General features: G+C 40.7%; 1 protein-coding gene and 1 pseudogene across 1 annotated transcript; both read right to left on the reverse strand.

Moving 5' to 3' along the window:
* Nucleotides 1-583: 583 nt before the first annotated feature.
* LOC136175619 (olfactory receptor 4C6-like) lies at nucleotides 584-1,513 on the reverse strand. Its single transcript, XM_065945870.1, has one exon. The coding sequence runs from the start codon at nucleotides 1,511-1,513 to the stop codon at nucleotides 584-586; it is 930 nt and encodes a 309-aa protein (XP_065801942.1).
* Nucleotides 1,514-17,992: 16,479 nt separating this feature from the next.
* On the reverse strand, nucleotides 17,993-18,918 carry LOC136174644 (olfactory receptor 4C3D-like; annotated as a pseudogene).
* Nucleotides 18,919-22,442: the final 3,524 nt, after the last annotated feature.

A 22,442-nucleotide genomic window follows, 5' to 3' on the forward strand; every position in this document is an offset into this window, starting at 1 on the left:
AAGGAAAGTTATGACCAACCTAGACAGCATGTGAAAAATCAGAGACATTACTTTGTCCACCAAGGTCCATCTAGTCAAGGCTATTGTTTCTCCAGTGGTCATGTATGGATGTGAAAGTTGGACTATAAAGAAAGCTGAATGCCGAAGAATTGATGCTTTTGAACTGTGGTGTTGGAGAACTGTGGTGTTGGAGAACTCCTTGAACTGCAAGGAGATCCAACCAGTCCATCCTAAAGGCCATCAGTCCTGGGTGTTCATTGGAAGGACCGATGTTGAAGCTAAAGCTCCAATACTTTGCCCACCTCATGCGGAGAGCTGACTGATTTGAAAAGACCCTGATGCTGGGAAAGATTGAGGGCAGGAGGAGAAGGGGACAACAGAGGATGAGAGGGTTGGACGGCATCTCCGACTCGATGGATATGAGTTTAAGTAAACTCCGGGAGTTGGTGATGAACAGGGAGGCCTGGCATGCTGCGATTCATGGGGTCTCAAAGAGTCGGACACGACTGAGCAACTGAACTGAACTGAACTGGACTGAAAGGCACATTGTCCTTGTAAGAAAGAACTGCTCTTGGCATGAGAGCTAATGACCACACAAGGCCCCTTTTTTCATCCACAGTTTCCTCATGGCGTTTTTCACCTCCATGTTCCTCAAGGTGTAGATCAGGGGATTTAACATGGGTGCAACGATGGTGAAGGACACAGCCATTGCCTTGTCTATGGGGTAAGTGACCACAGGCCTCACGTACAAGAAAATACAAGGCATGAAGAGCATGAAGACCACCGTGAGGTGGGAGCCACAGGTGGAGAGGGCTTTACGCCGCCCTTCAGAACTGCAGGACTTCAGGGAGCAGAGAATGACCACATAAGAGGTGACGAGGATGAAGAAGATGGTGAGACACATCACTCCACTGTTGAGGATGACTAAGAGGCCCGGGGTGCGGGAGTCCATGCAGGCCAGTTTCAGCAACGGAAACAAATCACACATGAAATGATCAATGATGTTGGGACTGCAGAAGGGAATTTGATACATGAAGAGAAGCTGCACAGTTGCATGGATAAATGCCCCCACCCATGACCCTCCCAGTAGGAGGCAGCACACAGGAGGCCTCATGGTGGTCTTGTAGTGAAGAGGCTTACAGATGGCCACGTAATGGTCATAGGCCATCACAGTGAGAAGGATGATGCCCAGTCCCCCAAAGAAGTGCTCAGCGAAGAGCTGGGCCATGCAGGCTTTGCGCGAGATGGCGGTGCTCTCAGAGATGGAGTCCACGATCAACTTGGGGGCAACGACGGAAGAGTAGGTGACATCCATGACGGACAAGGAGGCAAGGAAAAGATACATGGGTGACCTCAGGCTCTGACTTGTGACCACAGTTACCGCAGTGAGAAGGTTCCCCAAAACGGTGGACACGTACATGATTAGAAACGCAGCAGAGAGTATTTTCCGCAGCTCTGGGTTCTTTGCAATGCCCAAGAGAATGAATTCCGTCACATTGTTGGCGTTCCCCATTTACTGCGGGCTGGTGTAAGCTTATCTCTCTAAGCTGGAAAATCTACAAAAGAGTATTATTCTAAGTTAGTAATTATTACAAATTTGGGATTTTTATTTTTTGGACTCTCTCTCACACCATCTTGACTTACCTTTTCCTTCAGCCATCAGTACAGCAGCTAGCTGCAAACAATCATATCCTGATAACACCTTGATCCCTGTCATTACCCCTGTAAAACCTCTAACCAGTGTATCTCTTGCTTTTCTGACACTTGCTGCTTGAGACACTTAGAAGATCCTGGTTCATCACCCTGGGATGTAAACTATGTGGCAATATGGAGAATTAGCATACCTTTAGGAAAGCCTAGATCGCCAGTCGATAGGAGCCAGTGGATAGACGGTAACCAGCCTAGCGCAATCTAGGATTCAGTTTTGCTCCTCCCCTGTTTCACTCTCCCCTCTTCACTACCTTTGTTCTCTTTTCCAAAATGAACTACCTACACACAAGTCCTCTCAGCTGCTGCCTTTTAGGACTCTCAAGCCAGGAAGCTGAGCTCAATGTATCACTGGGCATACCTAGTAACCTCAGAACATTTTATTTCATTTCATTTGTTTCATATTCTTATTGATCACTAGGATGCTCTAGTTGAAAAGCCTGCAAAGCAGGTAGGTCATATCCCAAGGCCTCTCCACTTATTAAGAACTATACCCCAATAATTTCTATATCATAACAATCCAGAGAGGCAAATGTATGCTTCCTGTGCTTATCTTATTCAATAATTCTACAGTAAAATTCAATAATTAATTCAATGATGAGACTACAATGAAGAATAAATTTTTATTATAACTATAATCCGATCCTGAAACCATGATTTATAACCTTTAACTAACCTCTTGAGATTCTAATTATTTTGCAAAAATGCTGATTAAAAAAAAACAAAAGCTTAAATCTCTTTCTTTGCTCTAGGAAGACCCAGATTCAACTTGGCCTGCCTCATCCCAGCAGACAAGCCTGAGTCAGCATAAATCCTTTCTTCAATTTTTTTTCTTGTAAAGGGGTACACCCAGATAAAGCCATAGATTCTAACGAATAATAAAAACATTAACAAAGCAACTAATCTGTTTTGCACTCACTATGTGATGAAAGGTGATCGGTCTGCTATTTGCATTATTACATTTATTTTCATATCACTTGGGACAGGGTACTGTCACAGATCTCATCTTGAGGATGAGGCAACAGAGGCTTAGACATATTGAGTATCTCAGTTAAAAAGAGTGAAAATTACAAATCCATGTCATCTCATTTTTAAAACACAAGTTCTTAGTCTTTGCCTTATCCTACTAAAGAAGTGAATGGTGGCCTCCACTGGCTAAACACATTTGTTACCACAGTTGGATGATGAGATGTTAAGAGAAGTGCTTCATTAGCCAAGGTCTCTTTCCTAGGGATACTTAAGCAGAGGCTGTCTTAGTGGACCTCTGTTAGAGATGGTTGTTTTAAATGGGGAAATGGGGATGCAAGCTACACAGTTTCTGAGACTCCCGTAAACACCTAAGACCCACTCTTAGGATTATTGCTCTTGCTAAACAAAATTATACAACTTCCAGGACACTCTGCAAATATACAGTGTAGATTAACTTCAATCTTGCTCATCTCCAGCCTAAGAACTTCAGAAAATTTTAATAGAACAAATGAAGTGTAAAGGACATGTTCTTGGAAATCAGGATAACTTGGTTTTATTCCAGGTTGCCCCTCTCACTCCTAGGTTGTGTTGCTACATTGCTCACTATTCTGGGCCTCAGTTTTCTTGTCTAGAGAATGAGGAGGCTATGGCAGCTTATTAGAGAACTGGGGTTCAAAGGAGCCAGCATAGAGACTCTGTTCCTTTCAAACACAGCAGCTCAGCTCTTATCTACATAAATGTTTACACTTGCAAGTAATATTTCGTCTGAACTATCTCATGACTTCAAATAGTTTAAAACAAAGTACACTGTACTAGATAACAATGCCCCTTCTATTTTAATATCTATTGACTACTAGTCTGCATCTCAACTTCCCATTTTGAAATTCAACATCCCTTGCCAAAGTAGTCGAGCTCATAGTTTTCTGTGACTCCCTCCCACTGCCATCAAGCCCATCTCTGTCAGAACACATCCGAGTGTGATTTGTACAGTGGGAAAGTCCATGAGGTCAAGAATGAGCAACTTAATTACCCACTGCAATCAGGCCACTTACTGACTACCTAGCCTTTACATCCTGTGAAAATAAAACAGTGCCACAGCAGTTGAAGTCATTAAGTGTCAAGGGGTTATTATTTGAGGGTGCTGTGCTAAAATCTCTATGATTTTCTTTTTTAATTCTCACAGAAACCATATGGAATAAGACCTAGCATTATCCTGATTTTCTAAAGCAGTGAATAAGACTTAGACAATGTATATAACTTGCTCAAAGCCTCTTGCCTTTGTGATTAAGTTGATAGCTCAGGTCACTGACCACAGCTCCTCCACAAATTTTACACCCTGTCTCACAAGACTGTCATGAAAATCAAAGGAAGCAACAGGCATGAGAATGTTTGGAGAGCTCTGTCCAAATAGTCATCATGGTTATCTTCCATTCCTATAAGCTCCTGGCCTCCCCTTTCTACGCTCATGTCATCTGTTAAACAAATCCATTACTCTCAGCTTTCAGCCTCACATCATCTCCCAAATCTCCTTCACCTGTTATTCTGGACATATGTTATATGCATCTGTAAAACTTGCATATCAGAAGTAATTCAGGTATCTCCTTAGTTAGCTAGTTTTTTTTTTTAAGAAAATTAACGTTTATGAAATAAATTTAAAAATGACGTGGATGCTTAGCGATAGCTAATTTAATCTCTTTCTATCAAATTTTGAATGCTGTTCTCTGTACACTCTGAGTGTGTTAGTCGCTCAGTCGTGTCCGACTCTTTGCGATTCCACGGACTATAGCCCACCTTGCTCCTCTGTGCATGGGATTCTCTAGGCAAGAATACTGAGTGGGTAGCCATTCCCTTTGAGACCCAGGGATCGAATCTGTGTCTCCTGCATTGCAGGCAGACTCTTTGCTGTCTGAGCCATCAGGGAAAGTTTGTTGTCAGCCCCTAAGTTGTGTCCACTTCTTTGTGACCACACGGACTGCAGCGCACCAGGCCTCCCTGTCCTTCACCAACTCCCAGAACTTGCTCGAACTCATGCCCATCAAGTCATTGATGACATAAAACCATCTCATCCTCTGTCATCCCCTTCTTTTCCTGCCCTCAACCTTTCCCAGCATCAGAATCTTTACTAAGGAGTCAGTTCTTCCCATCAGGTGGCCAAAGTATTGGAGCTTCAACTTCAGCATCAGTCCTTCCAATGAGTATTCAGGACTAACTTCCTTTAGGATGGACCGGTTGGATCTCCTTGCTGTCCAAGGGACTCTAGAGAGTCTTCTCCAACACCACAGTTTAAAAGCATCGATTCTTTGGTGCTCAGCTTTCTTTCTGGTCCAAATCTCACACCCATACATGACTACTGGAAAAACCATACCTTTGGTTACATGTATATTTGTTGGCAAAGGGAGGTGTCTGCTTTTTTATACACTACCTAAGTTTTTCATAGCTTTCCTTCCAAGGAGTCATTTAATTAAAGCTAGATATATTCATGAAATTGAATTTATCTTAAGAAAACTGTATTCAATTAGGGCACAAGCAAACCAGTGACAGTCTCTGCCTCCAGGATTGAGAGGGCCATTGTCAGAGCTCGGCTGTTCTTCCTCTGACAATCAGGCTCAAATTTCCAATTTACCACCGTTCTTTTTTTTTTTTTAATCATTTTCATGCTTTATCAAAACCAAGTGCTGAACCATACCTTGGGCTTCCCATTCAGTGTTAAATTGCTGCCATCAAATCCTCTTTGCAATGTTATCTCTTTCCAGTGTTCCTTGAAATACCATTGCACAAAAGACAGTCCATACAAGGAAGTGAAGAATTTTGTTTCTTCAATTGCCTAATTATTACCTAAACTGTACACATTTCTCATTTATAGCACATCTGATGGTGTGAGAGGTATAAGGCAGTGGCTCCTCCATAAGAGGGAGGCAGAATTAGCACTCCTGAAACGATGCATGTGCGAAAGGTAAAACATTGATATACTCTTCAGACTTCAAAAAAGATGAAATCAGCTAGACCTTGAGGTCAGATTTTAGACAATTCTAAATTTATGAATCTGTCATTTTGAGATTGAGTAAGAAGAGCAACAGCATGATCAAGATATGAAGAAAATAAAGTGAAAATATGAGATATATAGTCTAAATATATGGACTTTGACATCAGAAAACCTGGATTTCATTATGGATCTTCCAGGGATATAATTAACTAAAAGTTACTTATTCTCTCTAAATCTCAGTTCCTTTTTTCAGAGTTATTATATTAAACAAATTAAGTTTCTAGTATAACAGTTTATATTTTAACATTCAATGTTATAAAAAAGTGGTTTAGTTACTCAGTCGTGTCCAAGTATTTGTGACCCCATGGACTGTAGCCTGCCAGGCTCCTCTGTCCATGAAACTTTCCAGGCAAGAATGCTGGAGTGGATTGCCATGTTCTTCTCCATATTAAAAAAAATATGATTAAAGTGTGAACTTAAATGGTAGCTTAAATATTTTAAAATATTGCAATGTCCTGGTATATGTTGTATGTCTCATGAAAGTCACATACTTTGAGTAGAGGCATTTAGCCATACTGGAGTCCATTGGGAATAAGTTATGAGTTATGAGCTAAGATGCCTCAGTCATCTCTGACTCTGCACGCTCTTACCACTAGCACCAGGTGAGAAGCCCAAGTAAGAGCTATAATCTTAAAGAAATCTACGCAAATTCATGATTTTTCACATTACAGTTTGTTCTTTCTTCTGAGCTCTATAATAAGTCAGATAACCTCTCTGTGCCTCAGTTCTATTCCCTGTAAAAATGCAAAGTAATGTTGCCTACCTGAAAGGCTTGTTGCAATGATTATAATAATACATTAATAATAACTTTATAAATGTAGAGAACTTAGATAAGTACCCCTGTTTCTTTCCCCAGAATGAGTAGAATTCTACAGACGGAAAGCCGTTTTAGAACAGACCACCTGCCTTTGGGTGAGGCGTTTATCAACACACATGTGTCTCTGTGTGCAGAGTTGCCTCAGTCGTGCCCGGCTCTTTGCAACCCCATGGAACACAGCCTGCTGGGCGGCACGGTCTGTGGGATTCTCCAGGCAAGAATACTGGAGGAGGTTGCCATGTCCTCCTCCAGGGGATCTGCCCAACCCAGGGATCCAAACTGCATCTCTTAGGTCTCCTTCAATGGCAGGCTGATTCTTTACAACTAACAACCCCTGGGTGTATTATATACTAAATTTGCTAAAAGGGTATCAGCTTAATTACTCCTGAACACCTAGTAAGGTCTAAGTTTCTGAATTGACTTTAAAGGAAATCTTCAAAAGCAACTGTTTCCTAAAACACTCTTCTAGCCAAAAGTAGAATATTTCAAATTAAAATAATTTATTTTCATAAATTATAAAAGCAAGACATGCCGCATGAGAAATAGTCTATATCGATAGATTGATAGAAAGATTAAAGTCAGAAACCCTCTCCCAACCATAAGCACTCACTCATTTGATCCTCTATTAACAGCTTAGTAAATGCTCCTAAAATATGCATTTGTATTTGGCATATATATCATCATTGAGGGATTTCCCTGAGAGATCAGTTGGTAAAGAATCTGCCTGCAATGCAGGAGACTTGTGTTCAATCCCTGGGTTGGGAAGATCCCCTGGAGAAGGGAAAGGCTACCCTCTCCTGTATTCTGGCCTGGAGAATTCCATGGACTGTATAGTCCATGGGGTCACAAAGAGTCAGACACGACTGAGCGACTTTCACTGATTCACTCACCATCACTGATGCTTTTACTCTATATGAAAATATACAAAATATAATAATGCACTTGAAATCCTAATTACACTTTGTGTGAGCATTATCTGTCAATATTGATTAATTTTCCTTGATTTTAATTTGTACTTATTATTCCATTTCATTGTTACAATATAATTCCTTTAGTCCATTTTTTCTTGAAATTTATTTTAGTTTTACTATTTTGACTTACACATAGGTACACAAATAACATCATTTACAGACATCTTCACTTATTTCTGTTGGAGAAATCTGTCATCACCAAGACAAAATACATGCATATGTTTATATTTGACAGATTCTGTAACACTGACCTCAAAATCCTGAAGTATCTTTTATTCCCCAAAATAGCATATTAAAAACTAATTTTCCTCACAGCTTTGCTATCACTAAATATTAAGAACCTTGAATATATTAAAAATAATGAAGTGAAAAATCATCTTATTTTAGTTTGAATTTGCTAAATCATTCAGTCTTAGAATCTCATTGGTGACATAAACAGCAAATGTTAGTCTCCAGAGTTAAAGCTGGGCTGCGTGCCTGTGAGCTCATTCACTCAGTCGTGTTCAACTCTTTTGCAACCCCACGGACTGTAACCCACCAGGCCCCTCTATCCATGGAATTTTCCAGGCAAGAATACTGTAGTGGGTTGCCATTTCCTCCTGCAGGGGATCTTCCTAACCCAGGAACTGAACCCATGTCTCCTGAATTGGCAAGCCAACTCTTTACCACTGAGCCACTAGGGAGGCCCAAATTAAAGCAATATAATATCTATGTAGAGATATTATAATATCTGTGTAGAGATACATTATCTGTGCATGCTAAGTCACTTTAGTCGTGCCCGACTCTTTGTGACCCTGTGGACTGTAGCCAGCCGGCTCCTCAGTCCGTGGGATTCTCCAGGCAAGAATACTGGGGTGGGTTGCCATGCCCTCCTCCAGGGGATCTTCCCGACCCAGGGATAGAAGCTGTGTCTCCTGCAGCTCCTGCATTCCAGGCGGATTTTTTTACCACAGAGCCACCATCTATACACACATCCAAATCAAATTAATAATAAATTATTTAGTATATTCTATATATCAGACATTTTGCTAATACTTAATACCTGTTTTCTCACTTAGTACTCACATCTATGAGGAGACACATTGTATGACTGAGATAAAGTCGAATGATTAATTTGCTTAAGGGTATACAGTCAGTAATTAAGAAAGCCTTGATATGAACCCAAGAAGACAAAACTAACTTGATATCTGTTTCTTGTGTGTGAATTTCTCATGGAGCTTAATGATTTATTCCATAATATCTTGGATAACAGGAAGTGATAGCAAGGTATTTAGGGAGAGTCTCTGGGTCATCGTTTTTAAGGACCAACCATGTCCTGTGTTTCTTAGAAGACTCATGCCCTGAGCACAGGCATCATCAACAGACTGTCTCTAATGAAGGGCATTAAGAGGATTATTTCTGTCCCTAAGTCTTCCCGACTCACCTGCTTTCCTTGAAAGAGGAATAGACATGCAATTATATACAGCAGCATGATTTTGGATAGAAATTAGTATGTCATTGTAGATACAAAAATTAATGCTTTCTTGAAATGACTCCAGAGTCAGGGGCCTTCAACCCTGAACAACCATTTGCTTCACCCTCAGGACCAATGCAGACACCACCCTTATAGGCAGAGCTCCTAGAAATAAATGCCTGTATTTTAACACACACACACACACACATATATATATATATATATATGCAAATTTAATATGTATTATTTATATATATAAATTTAATTTATGTATGAAATAACTAGAATCAATAATTTATTAAAACAGAAAGAAAATTACTAAATAAGGTCTTTATCAAAGGTGACTAATAGAGAAAGAAAGGCAGTTGGAACAAGAGGAACACAGAGCTGTATCTATGTGTATACACACATACGTTGCTTGTATGATACACATGCACACAGAATGTTGCTTGAAAGAAGGAAACTCAGTCTGTCTACAACGATCCTCTGTGTACCAGCTACCCTCATTCCTGCCTTTTCTAAGACAAGCCGCTGACATGTAAACACACAATTTATTTGCTAATCTCATGAACTGGATAGAGGCCAAAAAGTAGACACTTAAGTTCTGGTAATTTGCCCAAAGAAAGAGTTTAAAGTAAATTAAGCTAAAAATTGTTGATAACTCAAGAATTTTCAACCTGAGGCTAAAATTTGCTTATAGAGACAAAACAGGTTAACAACTGACATTTAAATAAAATTGTGTATGTATATGATTCAGTAATTTCAGTGACCTCAAAACAGTAATTCAAATTAATAAGACCATGTTTAATACTCAAAAAATTGTTAAAATCACTTCCAAAACTCAATTTCATGTCATCTCTCCAATTACCTGATGATCTCTGTAACTAGAAGGCAGAGAGTGTGTGAGTAATTTTCTAAGATCATGTCAGAGTAATCAAAAGTCTGGCTCCATCCAGGATATACTTACATGAGCTTTTCTCTACAAAAGGTCTAGAAATCATGATGTATTATAGTTGCAACTTAGAAAATTCAAGTATGGAATGAAGTAACTCAGGATCACACTGGAAGCAAATCATCCAGTCAGTCAATGGGAGGTAATTTTGATAGGACCAGAGTTTCTAATGATTTTGAAAAACACATTTAAAACATATCTAAATGTCCAAGGATTTATATAGGAAACAGCCTCTGTGGATAGGAGCAAAATTCAAACATGAACGTTTTCTTTAAAAGGCAGCCAAATATAAACAGTTTGCAAAATCATTCATGGAACTACCTGCCATTTAGCTACATTGAGTTTAATTGGTAAACAGTTTTCAATACATATCTTAGAAAAAACATCATTACTAAGACGTTTTCCTTTGGGTAATAGACTTGGGTTAAAGAGGACAGAGTGTTATTTTCAAATGACGCAGGATTTCAAAAAGTGTAGACTTGCATCAATTCAGCTGCATCCCTTTGAGGCTGTGTCTCCACCGCCTGAGACACTAATCACCATACCAGTGAACTCGCATCCACTCCTGCAATGACCCACATCTCCCAGGAGAGGACCCTCACTGGAGCAAGGCCAAACATGCTCCACAAACACACAGCCATCACGGTGGGTGATAACTATTGAGCTATTTGTTTAACTAAGTTCTCTTCTTCAGTAGAAGAAAAACCACACAATGATTCATCTGCCTGATAATAGAGATGAAGAAAAGTCAGTAGAACTTATTCTTGATCACCTCACTAGCTCCGGGGCTGAATTTTTCCATCACCTGATCTGGAGTTCTCTGTATCTTTTTTTTTTTTTTTTTTAATTTGTTTATTTTAATTGGAGGCTAATTACTTTAGAATATTGCGGTGGTTTTTGCCATGCATCGACATGAATCAGCCATGGGTGTACATGTGTTCCGCATCCTGAACCCCCCTCCCACCTTCCCCCTCATCCCATCCCTCAGGGTCATCCCAGTGCACCAGCCCCGAGCGCCCTGTCTCATGCATTGAACCTGAACTGGTGATCTATTTCTCATGTGGTAATATACATGTTTCAATGCTATTCTCTCAGATCATCCCACCCTCGCCCTCTCCCACAGAGTCCAAAAGACTGTTCTATACATCTGTGTCTCTTTTGCTGCCTCACATACAGGGTCATCATTACCATCTTTCTAAATTCCATTTATACGTGTTAGTATTCTGTATTGGTATTTTTCTCTGTATCTTTTAAGACTGTCATTAAAATAGTATCACATCTGCCTGGCCAGCCGGCTAAGGAACAGGTCGAGGACGCAATCACCAGAGCACCTGAGAAATGAAAGACTAGGAAAGATGGGGTTGAGAGGGACGGAGTCAGCTCGTGACTGATTCCGACAACTTTATTGAGGGGTAACATACATATATATGCTCACAGGATTCACCAAATTTTAGATCAAAGACATGCATACGTGCAGAACTGCAGACACTAGTTTTAGCTCATGAATTTTATCTCAACTCTTTGAGACTAGCAGAGGATGGCACTGGCGTCTTACAATCAGTTAAAGACTCACAGGAGCTTGATAATCTTGTCAGAGTCAGGAGAATGGGCAAATGGTGGCTGCAGCAATTTCCTTGAGGGAGGTGAGAAAGGCCAATTTGCACTTGAATAAATCAGGGGTGGCGGGACAGAGGGAGACCCTTTTGATCTCTCTCAGGGCCGAGAAGGGGCCTGAGCAGTCAGGCCGGCTCCCCGCACACATCTAACTGCCATTATAAAGCATTTAAAAATGCTCCTCAGCAAGAAAAAGGAAAGGCTAAATTCTTTCACATTCCTTAAAAATTGGTATTCTCAAATAGCATGTTTAAAATTTAAAAATATTTGGGGGCTAGGGCCATTATTCTTTTTCTACTATTAATAATAAAAAAATCAGTATCCTGCATCTGCAACATACTTCACAGACTATAACTGGCCCAATGAACATACTTGACCGCACTCTCAGAAGTCTCCAGAGAAGCAAGAGTCTCAGTTTTACTGAGGGCCAGGAGATGGGCCAACCTCTGCTTGGATTAAATTTCCTGGCATTCTAAAATTACTCCATGCGCTCATCTAACAACATAGACATGAGTTAGGGCTACTTGAACTTCCCAGATGGCTCAGACGGTAAAGAATCTGCGTACAATGCAGGAGACCGATGGATTGGGAAGATGCCCTGGACGAGAGCACGACAACCCACTCCGGTATTCCTGTCTGGAATCCCCACGGACAGAGGAGCCTGGCAGGCAGCAGCCCACGGGGTCGCAGAGGGTCGGACACGACTGAGCCACTAAGCAGAGCCAGCGCAGGGCAACTTAGCACGATTCTCTTTCAGTACTGCCGCCCCAAAGGGCATTTTGTTGGATGTTTCATTTCCTTAATCGCTTCCTCTTCTGAAATGGGAATGCCACAAATTTGCTACCTCTTTATGTGATGTATGTATGTCTGTGCATTATATGCAAAAACAGTAAAAAAAGTTCATCCCCCGAGAAATCATTTTTACTTACTTGGGAAAGATATTACACTCATTTCAAATGCATGTTTTTAAATAACTTGCTTATTTTTGAAAATGGAAGGAGGATAGTATGGTTATTTAAACTCTGAGTAAACTGAAATTTTAGCTGTGTTTCAAACAACTACACAAATCTATATCCAACTTTTCTCTCCTACACCACCCTCTCATAAAATATTCTTCATGTTACCCATTACAAACAACATTTTATTTTTTGTTTACTTGCTTATTACTTACCTACTCACCACCGGAATTAGTTCCACACAAATACAACCCTATTTGTATTATTCAACGTCGTAGACCTAATCCCACAGCTTTTCTTTTTCATTGTAGACACCAACCCATATTTTTCGAATGAACTAAATGTCTGATTTCCTAAACTGACTTGGCCATGAAGCCATTTCTCCAGTGAAGACGGTGACCTTGTGGGATAACAGTGGGGAAGGCCCTAGAGAAACGACACCGATTAGCTCCTCAAGGCGCTGCCCTCAAGCCCGAGCCCAGGATCAGTCTCCTCAATGATTCAGCTGTTTTTTTTCTTCCAAATGCCTTTCACCCAAGTGCCACTTTCTTTGAAATTCAACCACTGAATTTCATTTCTTGAGCCCATTATGTTTCGCTTTTCATGATGCCCATGGAGGGTAATATATCTTCAAAGATGAGATCATCAGGTGGCCTCTCTCCAACAAAAGTGGAATCAGGAAAGTGCAGTCACCCGAGGAATGAGGGTCAAGGGAGAGCTGAGAGAGGGCAGCGTCCCCGCCCCACAAAAGGGGCAACGTCTCAGTGGCAGTATCCACAATGTGGCAAGTGATCACATCTGTGTTTTGATATTTTCACATTATGACAACAAGGACCACTGTTGTCAGGTGAGAAGAGAGGAAGGAAATAAAGTCTAAAAGACTTGATGTGTGGCTTACCTTCATTGAGTCATCTTTTTCCTTGAAATGCAGTAAAGTCCTTAATTACACTTAAATTATTTAAAGAACCTATGCAAAAGTATGCCTTGTAGTTGTGTTAGTTGCTCAGTCCTGTCCAAGTCCATGGACTGCGGCCCACCAGCCTCCTATGTCCATGGGATTTCCGAGGCATGAATATTGGAATGTGTTGCCATTCCCTTCTCCAGGGGATGTTCCTGACCTAGTGATCAAACCTGCATCTCTTGTGTAAGTGGTGCTGGTCTTCATGCACATGGTTTATTAATTTTACTCAAAAACAGTTAGTCTTATTATTAAGGTAAATCTTAAATATATGTTTAAATATAAATTAAAATTGTTACTGCTAATTAATTCAAATTTGAAAAGCTCAGCCATGACTTCAGATGCAATACAGCAAGTACTTCATTACCCCACTACAGAGGGAGAGTTTTCTTCAGTTACTGGTTATTAAAAAAAAAAAATCACTTAAGTAGTCACGTTTCTATTCTAGCATGTTGGTATGAAAGCTTCAAGCTCTAACTCAAGCCTTTTCGCTAGACTGTATATAGACAGATAGTTTCACTGTATTTGATTGGTTTCATCGGGAAAACAAGAAGGGGAAGGGAGAGAAAAGCCTTGTAGCTGGCCTTCAACAATAGAGAACTTAATGCCTAATAATTTCACTAAAGTCCAGATTAAAATAATGTATCCTTATATAAAAATCCACACATTTATGTCATTAATTTTAAGGAAACATACTTGCATGCTTATATGTTTTATTTTTTAAAAAATGGAAATAATCAGGCAGCTGTTAGTCTTCAAGAGACATTCTTGATGATGAGTATGAAAGGACATCTTAATTTACCTTAAACTTATTCACAAGCCAGCAAGTCTCCAAGTGAGAATGCCAGATGGCCTTATATTTCCATCTTCAGCTCTGGAATCTTCTAAGTTTTCTGTTGACAATTTTTAATATACACCTCATTAAACATCTCACCTCTCCAGCAAGCCCTTCATATAGCCCCTAAAGCCCAACCACTGGCCTCAGATTTCCTCTTCAGATCCTCCCTTTAGTCTTAGAGTAGAAGCAATATTTAATCAAGAGTTTCCCTGTTCTTATCCCTGGATTATGCTCAGCTAATCTCTAACTGTCACAAGAAAAAATGAACCACATATTATTTAAGTCTAGACCCTTGAAATGCTTAATTATCATTATCAAATGTAAACTTGATCATTTTAACAGCTTAAGGGGCTTCCCGGGTGGACCAGTTAGATCTCTGGGTTGAGAAGATAGATTCCCTGAGGAGGGCAAGGCAACCCAGTCCAGTATTCTTCCCTGGTGAATCCCAAGGACAGAGGAGCCTGACAGGCTACAGTCCTTAGGGTCACTGAAGACCAATATTAGTACTCAATTTCACTAATGGGGAAAGAAATAGAAGATGAATTTTTTTTTCTAAGAAAGAAATAAATCTGTTACCATACTAACATTGGCCTTTTATAAAAGTGAGTTGGCATAGCTCACTATGCCAAGCGGAAAAAAGAGAGAGAGAGAAAAATTGTAATGCTAAAATATATTGCTACATGTGAGAAGAGACTGCAACAGATTTAACACATCTTCTTGAAGGACATGGGCTTTCCTTAAAGCTCAGTTGGTAAAGAATCTGTCTGCAATGCAGGAGACGCCTGTTCAATTCCTGGGTCAGGAAGATCCCCTGGAGAAGGGATAGGCTACCCACTCTAGTATTCTTGGGCTTCCCTTGTGGTTCAGCTGGTAAAGAATCTGCCTGCAATGCAGGAGACCTGGGTTTGATCCCTGAGTTGGGAAGATCCCCTGTAGATGGGAAAGGCTACCCATTCCAGTATTCTGGCCTGGAGAATTCCATGGACAATCCATGGGGTCATAAAGAGTCAGACATGACTAAGCAACAAAGTAAATCATTAAGACTGCAGATATTTTCCTCATCTACAGACAGCAATGTTTCATTTGAAAGAAAGTAAGACTGAGCTTGAAAGACCTGAATTGGAAGTTGATTGCTGAAACTTTTTAAAGGACTGGATTCCAGTGTAATAGTTCCTGACATACTAACGAGGGAAACACATGTGATGTGAGGCAAGTGAATCTCTCTTGGCTTCAATTTGTTCTCTGTAAAATGGGGATAATAAAAATGAAACTACCAGCTTAGGACATGGATGAATCAACTGAGGTGAATGTGTCTGATGGAAAATAAAATGATCATGTGATGTAAACACATTTATCAGATTTACAGAGCAATATCTTTACAACCTAAACATATACCTCTTATTGAAATTTAATAAAAAGTGTTTACCAACCCCCCCCCCAAAAAAAAAGATCTTCACAACCCAGATAACCACGATGGTGTGAACACTCAACTAGAGCCAGACATCCTGGAACTGAAGCCAAGTGGGCCTTAGGAAGCAGCAGTGCCAACAAAGCTAGTGGGGGTGATGGAATTACAGCTGAGCTATTTCAAATCCTAAAAGATGATTCTGTGGAAGTGTTGCACTCAATATGCCAGCAAATTTGGAAAACTCAGCATTGGCCACAGGACTGGAAAAGTCAGTTTTCATTCCAATCCCTAAGAAAGGCAATGCCAAAGAATTCAAGCTACCACACAATTCCACTCATCTCACACGCTAGTAAAGTAATGCTCAAAACTCTCCAAGTCAGACTTCAGCAATACATAAACCGTGAACTTCCAGATGTTCAAGCTGGTTTAGAAAAGGCAGAGGAACCAGAGATCAAATTGCCAACATCTGCTGGATCATCAAAAATGCAAGAGAGTTCCAGAAAACATCTATTTCTGCTTTATTGACTATACCAAAGCCTTTGACTGTGTGGATCACAGTAAACTGTGGAAAATTCTGAAAGAGATGGGAATACCAGACCACCTGACCTGCCTCTTGAGAAACCTGTATGCAGGTCAGGAAGCAACAGTTAGAACTGGACATGGAACAACAGACTGGTTCCAAATAGGAAAAGGAGTACGTCATGGCTGTATATTGTCACCCTGCTTATTTGATTTATATGCAGACTACATCATGAGAAACACTGGGCTGGAAGAAGCACAAGCTGGAATCAAGATTGCCGGGAGAAATATCAATAACGTTAGATATGCAGATGACACCACCCTTATGGCAGAAAGTGAAGAAGGGCTAAAGAGTCTCTTGATGAAAGTGAAAGAGGAGAGTGAAACAGTTGGCTTAACTGAACATTCAGAAAACTAAGATCATGGCATCTGGTCCCATCACTTCATGGCAAATAGATGGAGAAACAGTGGAAACAGTGGCTGACTTTATTTTTGGGGGCTCCCAATTCACTGCAGATGGTGACTGCAGCCATGAAATTAAAAGATGCTTATTCCTTGGGAGAAAAGTTATGACCAACCTAGATAGCATATTAAAAGGCAGAGGCATTACTTTGCCAACAGAGGTCTCCCTAGTCAAGGCCATGGTTCTTTCAGTAGTCATGCATGGATTTTTGTGAGAAGTGGACTATAAAGAACCGAGTGCCGAACAATTAAGGCTTTTGAACTGTGGTGTTGGATAAGAGTCTTGAGAGTCCCTTGGACTGCAAGGGGATTCAACCAGTCCATCCTAAAGGAGATCAGTCCTGGGTGTTCATTGGAAGGACTGATGTTGAAGCTGAAACTCCAATATTTTGGCCACCTGATGCAAAGAGCTGACTCATTGGAAAAGACCCTGATGCTGGGAAAGATTGAAGGCTATAGGAGAAGGGGACGACAGAGGATGAGATGGTATCACTGACTCAATGGACATGAGTCTGAGTAAACTCCAGGAGTTGGTGATGAGCAGGGAGGCCTGGTGAGCTGCAGTCCTTGGGGCCGCAAAGAGTCGGACGTGACTGAGAGACTGAACTGAACTGAACTGAACCCCACCACAGTTTCACATGGCTCAATCCTTGGTACAGAAAAAGAAAATACTTCCTTCAGAGTCAAGAAAAACTGTGAGCCATAAAGATATTTAAAGATATTTAAGAGCAAATGAAGAGTAATTTCAAAATTCTGACAGTTTTTGTGCTAAAAAAGAATTAAATTGTGAATTATCATTTCCTCCTTTTGTGGGTGTTTCTTTTGTTGAATTTCATAAATTAACAGAAAAAAATCAACATTGACTTTTTCTCACCCCATCTGTCCCTTTCCCGTGTATCTATCAGGAATCTTCTTTTATTGGATTTATGATAGCCTAAGAAAATAACAGGGATTCTAACATGAACGTCCTATGGAAAAATCAATTTTATACATGTAACATATGTGAGAATTTGGAAAAGCAGCAATAAAACACTGGAGACTAATATATTCTACAATTATTGAACTAGAAGTTTATTGTTGTTATTTCAATTAAGTATTCTGAAACTATGAATGTGAGTATTGAAGCCTTGACAAAGCAATTTAAAAGTTATCAAAATGCTAAATAAATACCAATCTGTTAGTAAATATTCAGCAAACATTATTTTATAGGCCTTTCTTTTACATCAGCGATCTGCAAAATTTATTAACTTTCTTTTTCACAATCTAAAACAAGTGTAACCCTTCCTATGTGTATAAATAATCACTTTCTTGGCATCCTGAATATCCTAAGTGATTCTTCTCTTCATCAGATTCCTCATAGCTTTTTTCACCTCTGTGTTTCTCACTGTGTAAATGATAGGATTTAACATGGGACAGAGGATTACAAAGAACACAGTCACCCACTTGTCCACAGGGTAAGTGGCCACAGGACGTATGTAGGTGAATATACAAGGACCAAAAAAGAGAACCACTACTGTAAAGTGGGCGCCACATGTAGAGAGGGCTCTGCGCCGTCCTTCAGAGCCATGGGATTTCAGGGAGCTCAGGATGGCTATGTAGGAGGTGACCAGGATGACAAAAATGAGCAAGCACAAGCTCCCGCTGTTGGCCGCCACCACCACTGCCAGCCTGTAGGTGTCGCTGCAGGCAAGCTCCAACAGCGAGAAGAAATCACACGTGAAGTGGTCGATGACGTTGGGACCACAGAAGGTCAAGTTCATGGTGAAAAGGATCTGCACGGAGGCATGCAGGACCCCCCGACCCAGGCCGCCACCACCAGGAGCTGGCAGAGCCCCTGCCGCATGACGGCCGTGTAGTGCAGAGGCTTGCAGATGGCCACGTAGCGGTCGTAGGCCATGACGGTGAGGACGATGACCTCTGATGCTGCCAGGAAGTGCTCCAAAAAGAGCTGAGTCTGGCAGCACCCCCAGGAGATGGTTCTCCTCTGAAACAGCAAGTCAATGATCATTTTGGGCGTGCTCACAGAGATGAAGGAGGCATCTAATAAGGCCAAGTAAGTGAGAAAGAAGTACATGGGAGCCGAAAGTGTGGGGCTGAGGGAGATGGTGATGACGATGAGCAGGTTGGCCAACACAGTAAACAGGAAAATGAACAGAAAGACAACAAAGAGTATTTTTTGCAGGTGTGGATTCTGTGTGAGTCCCAAGAGAACAAATTCAGTCACATTGTTGGGAGGCCTGAGGACATCCATTCAGCAAGTAATACCTTCCTGAGCCTGTATTACCTACAAAGAATAAAGAATGATACTTGTTAATCATGATAGCATTGTGATCCGGCTGTCGCAGAATAGAAACAGTGCTATCTCGGCGACTGTGGCGCATATCCTTGGTAATTTGCCCCAGTTCTCCTTTCAAGTCTTTCTTTTTTCCATGATGCTTTCCATTGCTTCAAACACTCAGAGTTTGTCACCTGTAGCATTTGATGTTATAATTTACCTAGGACAACATTTGATGTTATAATCTACTGATAAAGCTCTGGGCTCTCTCCATGAGATCTGGATTCTCCTAATGGTTTCAACTCTATGTGACTCTACAAGGTCATCTAAGTGCTCCATACTTCCGCGAATTCCTCTGTGTCTGTGAGGCTAGCAACTGTAATTTTCAGATGTGTCTTTTTTTTTTTTTTCATTTATTTTTATTTGTTGGAGGCTAACTACATTACAATATTGTAGTGGTTTTTGTCATACATTGGCATGAATCAGCCATGGATTTACATGCATTCCCCATCCCGATCCCCCCCCACCTCCCTCTCCACCCGATCCCTCTGGGTCTTCCCAGTGCGCCAGATGTGTCTTATAAGCTGAGAAGAGCTACACACCAGTCAGAGCTATTTCCCCTTGCATGAAAATTTGCATTTGAAATCTCACATTTGTGGGAAGCAAAAACATGAACAACAAGTGTCTGTCATAAACAAGGAGTTTAGAGAAATGTACATAAGTCCTTGGCAACAAAAACTCACCAGCACCTACCAGAACACGTTAGCTGTTCAGGTGTGTCTCATCACTGTCCCCACCATAGTGGCTGCAATATATCCACAGTGTCTGAAACCTATTAGGTGGTGAGTGTCTGACACTGAATTGCCCTTCTCCAAGGATCAGCATATGCCTCCTTCCCCAAACCATAATCTCAGATGAATTCAAGTGATCTTCTCCTCCAGCTCTGCCCACCTATAATCTCTCTACTTTATGAGAAAATTAAATAGACGTCTAAAAGGAAACTGCACACCAGTTTAATAGTTTCTGAGTGAAGAAGCTGATTTAAAGCTCAACACTCAGAAAATTAAGATTATGGCATTTGGTCCCATCACTTCATGGCAAATAGTTGGGGAAACAGTGACAGACTTAATTTCGGGGGGCTCCAAAATCAATGCAGATGGTGACTGCAGCCATGAAATTAAAAGATGCTTGCTCCTTGGAAGAAGGAGCTATGTATGACAAACCTAGACAACATACTAAAAAGCAGAGACATTACTTTGACAACAAAGGTCTGTCTAGTCAAAGCTATGGTTTTTCCAGTAGGCATGTATAGATGTGAGAGTTGGATTATAAAGAAAGCTGAGCACTGATAAATTGATACTTTTGAACTGTGGTGTTGGAGAAGAGTCTAGAGTGTCCCTTGGACTGCAAGGAGATCCAACCAGTCCATCCTAAAGGAAACCAGTCCTGATATTTACTGGAAGGACTGATGCTGAAGTTGAAGTTCCAATACTTTGGCCACTTGATGCGAAGAGCTGACCCATTGGAAAAGACCCTGATGTTGGGAAAGATTGAGGGCAGGAGGAGAAGGGGATGACAGAGGATGAGATGGTTGGATGGCATCACCAACTCAATGGACAAGAGTTTGGGTAAACTCTGGGAGTTGGTGATGGACAGGGAGGCCTGGCCTGCTGCAGTCCATGGGGTGGACATGACTGAGCGACTGAACTGAGCTGAACTGACACTCTCTAAAGTAATTATGGAAATATTTAATTGCCTCTTGGAAAGTTCGTTTTATGAGTCATTTTACTTTCAAGATAATTAGTGTGCTTAATTTAAAAATTATATTCTTCAATATTATGTTCCATGTGTGTGTGTGTCTGTGTGTGTGTGTGCATGCACGTGCATGCACACAAGTACAAGTGCTCATGCATGCTCAGTCATGTCCAAATCTTTACAATCCCATGGACTGTAGCCCACCAGGCTCCTACATCCATGGAATTTTCCAAGCAAGAATAATGGAATGGGCTACCATTTCCTGTTCTACATACAATTTAATATAGTCATATTCTGTGAATTTACTGTTTCAGTAGACTTGATAAAAAATATTCTTGCATAGGTATTCAATACATAAGGATCTATCAAGTAAATAAAATACTTATTTTCAAAGTTCTAAAAATAAGAAAAAAATTAATGAGGAGAACAGAAAGAGTTGGCTAGAAAATTTCGTCAATGCACTATACATATATATATACCAACGATAGCAAATAGTATTTAGTTAATTTAGTCACTCAGTCAAGCGCAACTCTTCGCAACCCTATGGACTGCAGCACACCACGCCTCCCTGTCCATCCCCAACTCCTGGAATTGACTCAAACTCATGTCCATCGCATTGGTGATGCCATCCAACCATCTCATCCTCTGTCATCCCCTTCTCCTCCTGCCGTCAATATTTCCCAGCATCAGGATCTTTCCCAATGAGTCAACTCTTCGCATGAGGTGGCCAAAGTATTGGAGCTTCAGCTTCAGCATCAGTCCTTCCAATGAACACTCAGGACTGATTTCCTTTAAGATGGACTGGTTGGATCTCCTGGCACTCCAGGACTCTCAAGACTCTTCTCCAACACCATAGTTAAAAAGCGTCAAGTCTTCGGTCCTCAGCTTTCTTTATAATATAAAATCCATTACTTAGTTCCTACTACAAGCTCATTCATTCAATAACTATTTATTGGATACTTACTACATATATTATGTTGTTGTTGTTGTGTATGTTGTTCACAAAATGCCATAAATGTGTCATTATCAACTGTTATTAGTGCCTGAAATTCTATTACCAAACGGCAGCAGCACACCCATCTGTGATATGAACGACCTTCCCACTCCTTCTCATGCTTCCTCCCATCTTTTATAGCGTCCAGTATCCATCACTCCTAGTTACAGGAGGAGTGGGTGCTAAGTTGCTTCAGTCGTGTCTGACGCTTTGAGACCCCGTGGACTGTAGCCCGCCAGGCTCTTCTGTCCATGGGATTCTCCAGGCAAGAATACTGGAGTGGGTTGCCATGCCCTCCTCCAGGGCATCTTCCCCACCCAGGGACTGAACCCATGCTCTCTGGGTCTCCCACAATGACAGCCAGATTCTTTACCTCTAGCGCCACCTGGGAAATCCAGTTACAGGATACTGCATTACTAATAGAGTGAGAGAATTGGAGATGTACATTTGTCAAAGAGAAGAGAAGTAAATATAATAAAATGTATTTGGCAAAAAGTAACTTCCTCTTTCAAAGATAAATTAATAAAGAACTTTACTTTTAATTATCTAAGATGAAAATTTTATACAAATCTTAAATCAAAGTGCAGCAGCTTCATTGAAATCCCCATTCTGAGGTAAGGTCTCACAACAGATCAAAATAGACTAGAATGCAAATAAAGTAAGAATTAAACATAACGACTATGAAGAAATATAAATTACTTTTTCCCTTTTCTTTGACTCCACAATACTTTTTCAAGGAATAAGCCCTAAT

Source organism: Muntiacus reevesi, chromosome 9, assembly GCF_963930625.1.
Source record: "Muntiacus reevesi chromosome 9, mMunRee1.1, whole genome shotgun sequence".
NCBI classification, from domain to species: Eukaryota; Metazoa; Chordata; class Mammalia; order Artiodactyla; family Cervidae; genus Muntiacus; species Muntiacus reevesi.